Source organism: Salvelinus alpinus, chromosome 9, assembly GCF_045679555.1.
Source record: "Salvelinus alpinus chromosome 9, SLU_Salpinus.1, whole genome shotgun sequence".
In the NCBI taxonomy this organism is placed as follows: domain Eukaryota; kingdom Metazoa; phylum Chordata; class Actinopteri; order Salmoniformes; family Salmonidae; genus Salvelinus; species Salvelinus alpinus.
Window position 1 is genome coordinate 45,133,712 of NC_092094.1, and position 13,127 is coordinate 45,146,838.

The following is a 13,127-nucleotide window of genomic DNA, read 5'->3' on the forward strand; positions in this document are numbered from 1 at the left end:
CACACACACACACACACACACACACACACACACACACACACACACACATTCCAAATATTCCTTGTTTCCTTTTCACATCTGACCACAGGTCTGACCTCTTGGCCTCTATTTTATCAAATCAAAGTGTATTGGTCTCGTACACAGATTTGCAGATGTTATTTCAGGTGCAGCGAAATGCTTGTGTTTCTAGCTCCAACGGTGCAGTAATTCCTAATAAATACAAAAAATAACAATAATCCAGGGAATGATCTCCTCAGTACCTTTAGAGCCGTCCGTGTAGACAGGCTGGGCTCCTGGTGGATGTCACTCCTTCCTCCATTGTCTGAAGCATTGGAAAGCTCTGCCTGGGCCTCAACCACAGGGATGATTACAGCCCCATCGTTAGAACAGTACTGACATCTGCTCCACTAACAGCGTCTCATGTCCACTAGGCTGACTTAGTGGGAGTAGAGAGAACCGTTCTGGTTCAGTGACTAACCTAATTAGGGCTGTGGTTCCTGGTTCCTAGTGCCTATGTACCCTTTCACTCTCCCCTGACTCACCCTTTTTTCTGCACTCTCAATCACTGTACCAGAAATGACTTCTGTCCCACTTTTCCTCCAAATGAACACAAGTTAAATTCATCAACCAATCTGAAGCTTTCACTCACCCGCACGCAAAGAAAAGGCTTCACAGGTAAAAACAAGATGGTTTATTTAGTACCGTAACACCTTTCGCAGTGTATAAAGTAAGAAAATGAAATGTAATACACACCATGAACCAGGGTAAGTGTTACATTCAACTGTTAAATCCTTCAATGGTTTTTCACATCTCCATGTCTACGCATGCACTTTCAATTCACAATCACATTCTACTGTCTTCAGCATGATAGCATGCTTACATTACATGATACAGTATATGAGTCTTCACATCAAGCTCTGTATGCCAGATGCATGCATCAACTCATGGCTTGGCTTGTTACATCAATTCCTATTACATGTAAACTGACAGGGAAGTGTGCCTTAGTTTCATACAATAAAAAAGCGATTAAGCAGCTTGTGGTCTGTTTATCTTAATGGAAATGGAACGAAAATTAACAAAAGTTAGTTACAATGTGTTGTGTTGGGTTTGTCAGGAATGACTTGTATTACACCTCCCAATGGTGTGCATGCACATCCTTATAGTTAAACACCTAAATAATCTTCCTTTTCTCCTCCACGCACTCAGAATTCAAATTTCTCTTCATGTTAGGACGGTACGTTATAGTACGGTGGTAGTACTGTGTGGTAGTAATGTGTAATTGGTAGTACTTTGTGGCTATTATGTGATGGTGCTGGTAGTACTGTGGTAGAACTGTGTGGATATGTGTGGTGGTGGTGGTGGTGGTGGTGGTGGCGTGTCCTAAACTCAGAACCAGAACTCGGAAACGAAGATGTGGACATTGACGATGTTCCGATGAGACACCACCCCAGAGGTGACATAGTTCATAGCCAGCTTCAACACCATGTTTAGCGAGCCAATCAGGGGCTTCACCTGTCGGACGACACCTAAGGGAGACACAGAGGGATAGTCAGAGAGTGAAGGGTACCAAACGTACTGGGTAAGGAGGGTGTTATGACTGGCCATCAAGTTAGCTTTATTAAAACAGTTTTATTTAGTTAGCAGTCGTCCTTACAGGGGATAGGAAACCTTTCTCTACGTTTTTGCATTCCTACTCGTAACATACTGTATGGAAGTAATAGGCCCATTCTAGTTCTATCTCGGGACATTCTAGAATGAAAAGTGGCAGCAGGGATGGATCGATGTTGTTTTCTTCTCATCATGTGCAGCAATAGTATTACTGGAGCCTGGTGACGTGCTGACCTCATATGATGAGAGGAATGTCAAACTTATTCATGTGAATCGGGTTTTTATTTCTCTCCTTCATCCCTCCCTCCCTCCATCCATCCACCCGTCCCCACCTTCCTCCCTCCAACCGCCAACCTCCCCTGGAGGACAAGCAAAAGAGACACTCTCCTATCACGGTAACAACGTGGGGAAAACACACCACCACTGCTTTAGACCGAGACTCAAGAATGACCGAATGCACATGGAATTTGTTGGAAGCTCTTTTTAAGTGAACATGCGATTACAGGGCGAAAAACGCCAGTGTTTATCCAGGCTGTCAGCAGGCCCTTTCTCTGCGGAGGGCTGGTGACATTTTAGCTCAGTCCTGTTTGAACAGCCATCGCCCAGCGTGCAGCCAGGCAGCACAATCACTGCACTGTCCTTTCACTGTTGTCTTTCTCTCTATCTATCCATCTCTCTGGTTCTCTCTCAACGGTTTCTCACACAGAGAGACAGGTATTAGATGAAGTAGGTATTGGTCTCATAATTCAAAAATATATTCAATTCAATGCGGTAAAGTATATCAAAAGTACAGCATGATGAATTATCTTAAATCAAATCAACAAGATGTCACGCCATCACTCAATGTGACGCATCAAAAGCGTTTGTACCACAATTGTCATAAACCAGTGAGAGACATTTGGTCATGGGTATTTCCATGTTAAAAGCCCCATGAGCACTAACATATGAAGTTCATATGAGCACATCACATTTGATGTCAAAACGAAAGCTAGAGAAACTAAGGCTTTTATAAATTTTTCTACCGTTTCCATCCTAAAAATTTGGAATATGCGAAGGCTTTGACTTCTGGTCAAACAGATGGAAAAGGGGTCTTAGAAAACAGAAAAAGTCTTAAAAGGTATTAGAATACATCAAAACACAATAATGTTGGAGTAAAGACCCTACCAACTAATATCAACATTTTATATTTACTTTTGCAGAAATTATTTGCCATAAGTTTACTAAATATTGCCTATTGTCTTGTCATTACAAAATCAGTAACATAATGACTGCAACTGAATTGGCTACAGTGGGAATTCATTGTAGTAACAAACCACAGTTGGGTCACCTACTACTGTCCTCCCTTCCACTGGCATTCTGTTATGTCCGGTCCGGACTAACCAAATTTGGTCTTGTTTAGAGGTGGAGCTCATTCAAATAATAGCCAGTGTGTATAATAATACCCAAACATGTAAAGGAAGATGTAAAAAAAATTCTACCATGAAGAGAAGGACATTCATAATTATGCATTTCTGTATAGTACAGATCAAAGACCCATGATTTCATTCTGTTACCATCAGTCTGTTAATGGGTGTTAATCCACTTCACTTACAAATGTAGGATCTTAATTTGACCACTCTTTCGTTGCTGAGAATTTTCCTACACAGAAGGAAATGTAAACTTGTAGTGTATTTGAGGTTTAAAAAGGTTTCTAAAGTTTGTAATTTCTACATTGAAATTTCAGACTTGATTTGCCCATTAATTATAATCCACATAATTCACATTTCCAGTTGCTGCAGGATTATTTTCCTGCTGTAGCAAACTGTCTCAAATTAAGATTCTACATCTGTATTATAGTTCAATAACCAAAATAGATTTTTTTCAAACTTAAGGTGTTATATCATAGCTGGCACCCCATTCTTTCTGCAGATATTTAAGAGTTTTTGTTAAACATGGTCACATAAAAAACAGGGAGATTTTACCGTCCATCTGTTACCAAACTTTACATCTGCACTGTTCTTCGAGTAAATGTGATTTTGGAAACTGTTCTGTCTAAATAAAAAGTATTCCTTGTGCATAGAGTTGCATGGTTTGTTTAACTTTGCAATCAATGGTTTTTGTTTGGCATACTTTTAAAGTGAAAAATCGGAGTCTCAGCATCATCCTGTTTCCGTGGAATTGCCCTCATTCTCACCACAGGGCAAACAATGAAGATCAAGGGTGAGCTGGTTGCTGCAAATGTCCTCTGGGGTGGACACTGGCATGGTGTGGGGTTAGAATCTAGACCCTCTCTAAAACGCTAACATTATTTTCTCTTCTCCTCTCTTGCCTTCTCCCTGTCTCATCTTCTCCTCTTCCTAAGGGGGCCTGCCTGATGTTTGTGGCACCCTCATTGAGGCCCGCGAGGGTAAATTAGTCCCATGTGTTGGACGACGGGAAGCGGACTGGTCTGTCACGCGATACAGCCATGAAGGCAGGCAGGCATTCCTTCAGGGATCCATCTTTAGGCGGCAGCAAGAGAAGCTCAACCAGAGTCAGTCTTACTGAGCCTCCCCTCTCGTCCCCTCTCCCCTCATCCTTCTCCCAGTCAGTCTGGATCCCTGCGGCCACACAGAAGATTCCAGAAGATTCCAGCGATAAGCGCCTGAAGAGTGTGGAATAGGGCCCTTCTTACCAGGGTTGCCCCCTTGTTTTGGTGTTTTGGGACTCTGTTGCGTAGTGACACAGGGCTGAGGGGCTGAGGGGAGCGGGGCGGGGGTTTTATTGTTTCCAAACCGTCAGCTCCATCAGAGAGAAGGAACCTCTGTGTGAACTCAACGACAGTGCTGCAGCACTAATGTTCAGAAAAATAAAGGACATGGAAAAACAGATTGGGGCTTTGCGTATATGAAACAATTATTATCATCATCAGCAAATGGAGGTGGCATGCTGTTCAGTTATACAAGTGCCAAATATTCACTCAATACGGAGAGATAATGTAGACATAAAGTTGACTGAGTTTGGGAATTGATCCACTGCATGTGAGTAGTTGACATACAACAAGATATACTACCAATGCAATATGTGCACTGTGTGCAATGCATGAGAAGAAACAGAGTTCATGAAGTTCAAATTTGCTCATGTAACTTCGAAGTCAATCAGTTCACAGGGTTCAATATTGGATGAACTAGAAGACCCAATCAAGGCGAGCGAGAGCGAGACGAGCACAATGAAACATACCATTCATTATAAATACAGTATGGAGCACCACAATACGGCATGGATTTCACTTTCACAATAGCCCTGTTTTATTGGGAGTAGAGCAATTGTCTCAGATCATAAATGTGACCCGAATCCAATGGAGGCTCCAAATGTTTTTCATTACAGAGGTCAGCTGGGGCCAAGTTTGCTGCTGCCGCAAACAAAATGTCTCAAGGACAAATGAAAATCAGAGGGACAAACAAGCGAAATGTTACATTATTTTAAATGTACATGATATAAAAAATACACTAGACAATGTAGGATTCAACTAAATGTTGCCATGAGCATCCACAGTCAAAACTCCTCAATATCTAAATGGCATTGCACAACTATGTTACGTCTGTAGGCGTCTCACGGCTTTCTCAGGTACTGTGCTCAGTTCTACTGTCAGCAGCTTACATGTAGTCACTGATCAGTGAGGTGCAGCAGCTGAGTCCCTTGATTGGCTCAACACAGCTCAGCAAGTGGCAGAGTGATGTAGTGCATGCAGTGTGTGTTCCTCTTAATGATCCCATGTTTTAATTGCGCAGCTAGACCAGCCAGATGTTACCCCTGAAGAGGCTTGTATGAAGCCTTATAAGGGCTCTGTGCTTCAGCATGTTTCACATCCACAGCACACAGAGTACTGTATCCTCCATGAAGACAAGGCATCTACAGTGACAGCTGGAGCTCAACATACTAGCTATGAACCTGAGGTTCAACCAAACCACCACAACCACATAATCATTGCAAACATTTCACTCAGTCACGAGCTGTGGTGAGGTGAAAACCTCAAAGCTACCAGGTTTTACTTTGATGCAATCATATCATCAGTACCTGAGGTGTAGGCCTTTACACATAAACAATAAAAAGACCAGATCTCTCACTGATATCATCTCTCCTCTACTTTGTGTATCTAGTACATTCCAGGATATGATTGTACGCCTACAGTACGTCTGAAAGTGCTCTGCTCTGCTATCCCTGGGAGTGCGTTGTTCTGTTCCTCTGAGGTAGTATATCTGCCGCAGGGTGCAGAGGTGACCCCACCATGTTCCAACCTCCATCAAACACACAGCTGCACAAACCCCCTGTTCCCCAGAACATTCCGCCACACCATAAAATAGCCTGTAAGTAGAAAAAAGCATTAACACTAGAGGCGCAGAGGCAGTCATTTTGACTGCATATGAATTTAAAATTGAAATATCTCTTCAATTTTTTAAAGTCATGCTGCCCTCCTTCCTTGAATTTTCCTAAATAAGTATATTTAACACACATATGTTGTTAGAATTTAGATATCACCATTGGTGATTGTAGCATGTAAATCTTGGTGGGGCAAAATAAAGCCACTACACAACACTAAACAACACATTAACAATGAAAGCTCATACAATATTCAATGATTCCTTTTCTCTAAAAACAGGTTATAGGCAACACCAAGTCAGAACAGTAGGCGAAATTAAGAGGGGAAAATATACCAAATTATTAGGCACATGGGCTACTAACAGCTTACTAGACAACATACTCCTAGTATTATTTTCGTAGCTACAGTATACATAACCCCCCCGGCATATTTCATCATTTATGCAGCAGCATACAAGACATTTTTGGACTCACCTTGTTGTGATGTGCTCACTTGAATTGGAAGGTGGCGAGGCAGTCCTTCGTGGACAGATTTTGTCATTAAACTTTGCCATTGTAACGTCCTGACCAGAGTTATTATGTGTTTTGCTTGTTTAGTGTTGGTCAGGACGTGAGCTGGGTGGGAATTCTATGTTGTGTGTCTAGTTTGTCTGTTTCTGTGTCCAGCCTAATATGGTTCTCAATCAGAGGCAGCTGTCAATCGTTGTCCCTGATTGAGAATCATATATAGGAGGCTTGTTTTGTGTTGGGATTTTGTGGGTGATTGTCTTCTGTCTTTGTGTTCTGCACCAGATAGGACTGTTTTCGGTTTTCACATTTATTGTTTTGTTGTTTGTAGTGTTCACATATTCTTTATTAAATTATGTTGAACACTAGCCGCGCTGCGTTTTGGTCCTCTCCTTCATCCCAGGAAGAAAACCGTGACAGTCATCAAAGTCTGGCATTCTCTGGATTTATGGTGCTATCAAGACCACTGAGAACTCGGAAAAAACAAGGTTGAATCATGATGAAGTCAGTGATCTTCAGGTCGTAGCGCTTGAAAGAGGCCCGAGTTCCCGACTTACAATTCCGATTGGATGATTGTTTTATCCTGAGTTCCCAGTTGTCTTGAACTCACTGAAGTCAGATTTCCCAGTTCCAAGTTTACAGTTGTTTTGAGCGTGGCAAAAATCTTGCTGGATTGACAGTATGGCCAATGTTGAATGTTTATCATTTCAAACTTGGAAAACAGACCCTTAAACCCAGATTTGGGACCACACAGACACTCCACTGAACAGCAGGCTAGTGATTGCTTTGCCATGCTTGCAGTTAGCCACTGATTCCTTCCAAACCACTCATTGTTGAATTTACTATTTCCAACTTATTGTGTAATGTGTATGTCCAATGAGCACCGATATGTTTCATCTACAATTTATTTTCATTATTTCTCTTCATATGACAAGGATTAAAGAAGATTTTCCATAGATTGTCGACTTGATTCATGATGATGACTGTTGGCTAAGATTTTGAAAGTATCAGTCCAATCAAAGCTGCTGTAGATATAACGTGGTGTGACGTAATTTTATCTGTGGCCAATGACCTTGAGCCTTCTTGCATGGGCACTTCTAATGTATCTCTATGGCAGCACCCAAGAGGCTTGAATTTTCAGAGCTCTACCCTTAGATTTGGCGGTGACGTCGTGTCCCCATGAGTGAGAGAGCCAATCAAGGCGCAACTAGAGAACATTACCAGCCCCTACGCTCCGTATTTTCCGCTGGCTGCACCACCACCAGAGAAAGCACTGAGCTGTCTGAAACACCTGCCTTTTGGAGCGACCTTACTCAAGAAAGCAGAAAAGATAACGTTTGTTAACTCAATGATTATTATATCTTTTTTTACATTGTTTGCAAACAAATATTAATAACAAAATAACATGCAAAACAGGCAACCCTGTTTTTTTTTAGCTAAAAATGTGGGGCTCAAAACAGGTGGGGCCCTGCCCTGAATGACTGGTCGCCGCTGGATATCACGAACGGAATTTGTGTTATAAGAAGTTTTAGGAGGACATGTCATATCTTTCCCTGGATTGCCAAAAAGTGACTTTTTCTAATCATCCTATAGAGTCACATGCAGGTAAGACGTTTTGATTTCTATCAGAGGAGCCTGGTGGGAGGAGCTATAGGATGACGGGCTCATTGTAATAGCTGGGATGGAATCAATGGAACGGAGTCAAACATGTGGTTTCCATGTTTGATGTGTTTGAAACATTCCATTTATTCCATTCCAGCCATTACAATGAGCCCGTTCTCATATAGCCCCTCCCACCAGCCTCCTCTGAGTTCTATATAGTATCAGATAGAGCAGATTCTGAGGTTTCCAAAACCCTTAACCTTGCTAAATAAATCTATTTCAAAATGTCACTTTTTCCCATGAATAACCGCTGTTCTTTTGCGCTCCACACGTGAGATCCCCCACAGTAACATAAACTAATAAAAATGTTATGGTGTTCTTTGATTGTTACCCAAGACCTTCATGAACACAACCAAAGGATACTTTTTCTGATAGGATATGTGAAATGTACTTATTAGACAGTTAGAACGTTGCAGTCAAAATGGCTGCTCATTGGCGTAGTAAGGGGGGTAGCGAGGCCCGGTATTTTAAGTGTTAAATACATGGTATCAGAGGAGACACTGCCACAAAACAAAGTGAAGCAAATGTCAGGAGGCTGCGAGGGATACAATATTAAAGGGTTACATGTAAACAGTACAATTTCGGGGTTTTCTGGTTTCTACAACTCGGCGAGGAAGTGTATGACAAAATCCAAAATGAACGGGTTTAACACCAGAAACAAATGAAAAGTATGCGTCGGCCTCACCACAGTATTGTATAATGACACGCTGGCCGTGGTGCGATGCATACTCAGTGCTGTAAAACCATTGGACAAAGGCCAGGCAGAGCACGCTACGGCCCAGGCCCAGTCCGCTCTGAGAGAGGCATAGGATTAGCATGAACCCCCTTGGGGACCGGACCATAGGGCACGGGCCTGACTGGCCTTTCTTGTGTGTTTGGTATAGCTCCTGATCACAACCAACTGACCGACGGTTGGGCAGTCCAGCCAGGCTGTCTAAACAGTCCCTTGACCACTCCAAAGGAGACGTGAGCACTGAACACCCCCAGTCTGAAAGGCCAGCTCGTGTGGTTTGGTATTTCAAGGTCATTTAGCAATGAGTCACAGTTACAGATCAAATGAACCGTTGGACGCATGCAATCATGCTCCACTGTTTGTGACATCATTGAAAAAGTAGCTACAGTAGCTGGAAGGAAAAGATTGCTGCTTTTCTTGGACTTTCTATTTTCGGTGGTTGTTTAATGGATGAGTAGCATTGATGATATAGTAACATTATCTTTATTGTGACCTTCACCTCGTAGTAAAAGTGACCTTGTACAGTAACCTAAACTACCGCTGAGGAGCATAGGACAGATTAGACAAAAGCACTCTATATCTAGAAACATAGCATTAAAACCTACAACAGAAGTTGATGCTGGATTTGGTGGACTTCCTGGAAACATTGATTTCTCAACATGCGCTTTTCCTGGTGAATGTCTTTTGGATCCATATTTGATAAATGGATACAGTATGTCATTATCCCTGGATATCTTTCATTACATTATCTGTATTGGCCAAAAATATATACATAAAGCAGTGGCGGTTGGTGCCATTTAAGATGAAGGAGAACTATTTTTTTTCATGAGACTGGTCTTATTTCTATAACAGCATACTGGATGACTCTCATTCATATTCCATTCACCTAGTTCAATGTAACAGCGATAGGTTTAGGCTACTACATAATGTTCAAATGTTCCCTATACCCATCCTGAGGTTGCTACAACCTAGCCTATGAATGAAAGTTTACAACGTAGGTGTAGACAGGTCGAGAGACAAATATGTGACATTCAATACCGCCTAGCACACTCTTGCCTGCATCAAGCTGATATAGGGTGTAATCATTGGTCCAACATTTGCTAACGCGAGTTTCTATTGGACAAATGAAGGTATGTTAATCCCCGTTTTGTTCCATTTGCTTCCGTTTAAGAAATGTTTTCCAACAGAATTTGCGGAATGAATACACCCATGATCACACGTAAACACAGTTCACTTACATAGCAGCAACGTTGTATTCCTTCTCGCATCGATCCACTCTCCTCCTCTCACCTCTTCCCTTCGCTTGTTGACTTCAATGCACAACACATCAGCTACATGTGACCAGGCGAAAAAACCTTTTCAAGCCAAACTGATACACACAGCCAACATCGTTCTCACCATATTCGCTAATGTAACGTCATAGTCAGCATAGCTAATAGAACTAACGCGTTACTAAACCCGCTACAATCATGCAGTAACATTACAATGTACAGTCAGTAAGCAGTTACACCGGTGGGCCCCAGTGGCAATAAATTCGTAATACCAAAAGCTTACCTTGACTTGGAAAATTTCCAGTGTTGTAATGGAAAGTCATAGCCAGCTAGCTAACATAGCATCCCTCAGTTTGAGCAGGGTGTTTGAGTAGGCTAAACCAGCTAGCTGCATTTGATAGCTAAGTAAGTGTAACTAGAAGTGAAAAAAATGAGGACATCTCTCTCACTATTCCTCTTTTGCTTCTCCTTCATTTTGGAAGAAATTAATTTGTTCAAAACTATTGTCTCTCTCTTTTATACACTGCAGTGCTAGATAGCTGTAGCTTATGCTTTCAATACTAGATTCATTCTCTAATCATTTTATTGGGTGGACAACATGTCTGTTCATACTGCAATAGTTCTAATAGTCTGGAGGGTGTCCTCTGGAAGTTGTGTAAGTCTATAGAAGGCGGTGAGAACCATGAGACTACTAGGTTTTGTATTGAAGTCAATGTACCCAGAGGAGGATGGAAGCTAGCTGTCCTCCGCCTACACCATGGTGCTACCCTACAGAGTGCTGTTTGTATATGTATTTATTATGAATTATGGATCCCCATTAGCTGCTGGCAAAGCAGCTAATGTATTGTAAAAACATTACAATACATTCACAGATTTCACAACATACTGTGTGCCCTCAGGCCACTACCACATAACTATAGTACTAAGTGTGCGTGTGTGTGTGTGTGTGTGTGTGTGTGTGTGTGTGTGTGTGTGTGTGTGTGTGTGTGTGTGTGTGTGTGTGTGTGTGTGTGTGTGTGTGTGTGTGTGTGTGTGTGTGTGTGTGCCAATATTTGTATTGCTTCACAGTCCCCGCTGTTCCATAAGGTGCTATTTTTATCTGTTTTTTAAAACCAATTTTACTGCTTGCGTCACTTACTTGATGTGGAATAGAGTTCCATGTAGTCATGGCTCTATGTAGTACTGTGTGCCTCCCATAGTCTGTTCTGGGGACTTGGGGACTGTAAAGAGACCTCTTGTGGCATGTCTTGTGGGGTATGCATGGGTGTCCGAGGTGTGTACCAGTAGTTTAGACAGACAGCTTGGTGCATTCAGCATGTCAATACCTCTCACAGATAAAAGTAGTGATGAAGTCAATCTCTCCTCCACTTTCAACCAGGAGAGATTGACATGCATGTTATTAAAATCAGCTCTCTGTGTACATCCAAGGGCCAGCCGTGCTGCCCTGTTCTGAGCCAATTGCAATTTTCTGAAGTCCTTTTTTGTAGCACCTGACCACACGACTGAACAGTAGTCAAGGTGCGACAAAACTAGGGCCTGTAGGACCTGCCTTGTTGAAAGTGTTGTTAAGAAGGCAGAGCATCGCTTTATTATAGACAGACTTCTCCCCATCTTAGCTACTACTGCATCAATATGTTTTGACCATGACAGTTTCCAATCTAGGGTTACTCCAAGCAGTTTAGTCATCTCAACTTGCTCAATTTCCACATTATTATTACAAGATTTAGTTGAGGTTTAGGGATTAGTGAGTGTTTTGTCCCAAATACAATGCTTTACGTTTTAGAAATATTTAGGGCTAACTTATTCCTTGCCACCCACTCTAAAACTAACTGCAGCTCTTTGTTGAGTGTTGCAATGGTTTCAGTCGCTGTAGTAGCTGATGTGTATAGTGTTGAGTCATCCGCATACATAGACACTCTGGCTTTACTCAAAGTCAGTGGCATGTCGTTAGTAAAAATTGAAAAAAGCAAGGGGACTAAACAGCTACCCTGGGGAATTCCTGATTCTAACTGGATTATATTTGAGAGGCTTCCATTAAAGAACACCCTCTGTGTTCTGTTAGACAAGTAACTCTTCATCCACATTATTGCAGAGGGTGTAAAGCCATAACACATACGTTTTTCCAGCAGCAGACTATAATGTCAAAAGCTGCACTGAAGTCTAACAAGACAGCACCCACAATCATTTTATCATCAATTTCTGTTGAGGCTACTGTCAACCTTCTTTGCAAAATAGTGTGTTTTAATCAATTATTTGGTGACGTGATTATATTTAGTATTTATATATATTTAGCTTTATCAAAAAAATGATAACTTTTTTAATGTTTTACAATTTCAATTTTTATGAAATTCACTGAGGATGGTGGTCTTCCCCTTCCTCCTCTGAGGAGCCTCCACTGACATGAAGTGGTAATAAATTAGTCAAATATAAATAATCAAAATAAAGCTGAAATAAACAGCTGCGTGGCTGTGGAGATACTAGTAGGGAGTGATGATGAACAACTGTATACAAATCAAGTGGAGCGCAGAGGAGAGGGAGACAAGTACTTAGTTAGCTCTGTCTGGCAAATTATTGTAATACACTTACAGTAAGAATCCATGGTGTCTCAATGTGTGTGGGTACAGTATGTGTGTGAGGATGTGTGTAGGCATACTGTATGTACAGGCGTATGCAGAAGAGTGCAATATTGCATGCAATCTTACATACAGTCTGTGGGCGCATGTGTGTGTGACAATATCTAGCATCAGTGTAGACCAACTCGGGGAAGAGAAGGCGTTGTGTGTTTGGCTGTGCTGTGGGGTTGTCGGGTGGAGAAGACACTGTTTTGATTAGCTGTACTAATCCCCTCAGTGACAGGCAGGCAAGCAGGCAGGGATTCTTCATGGGCTTGGCCCGCTCTTGTGGGGCCTGCTGATGCCATGTCATGATTCATGATCATCCCCTGACAGACAGCCTCTCTCTCTTTCTCTCTCATTCACTCTCTCTTTCTCTTTATCTCCCTCTTTCTC

The 13,127-nt window shown here is 41.9% G+C and overlaps 1 protein-coding gene across 1 annotated transcript in view; it reads right to left on the reverse strand.

Moving 5' to 3' along the window:
* Positions 1 to 676: 676 nt before the first annotated feature.
* LOC139530182 (fibulin-1-like) overlaps positions 677 to 13,127 on the reverse strand; it is a 49,935-nt gene continuing 37,484 nt past the window's right edge. Inside the window, exon 17 of the mRNA XM_071326352.1 lies at positions 677 to 1,526. Within this exon, the coding sequence (XP_071182453.1) occupies positions 1,387 to 1,526 (140 nt within the window). The 3' untranslated portion in view covers positions 677 to 1,386. The remainder of the gene's footprint in view (positions 1,527 to 13,127) is intronic.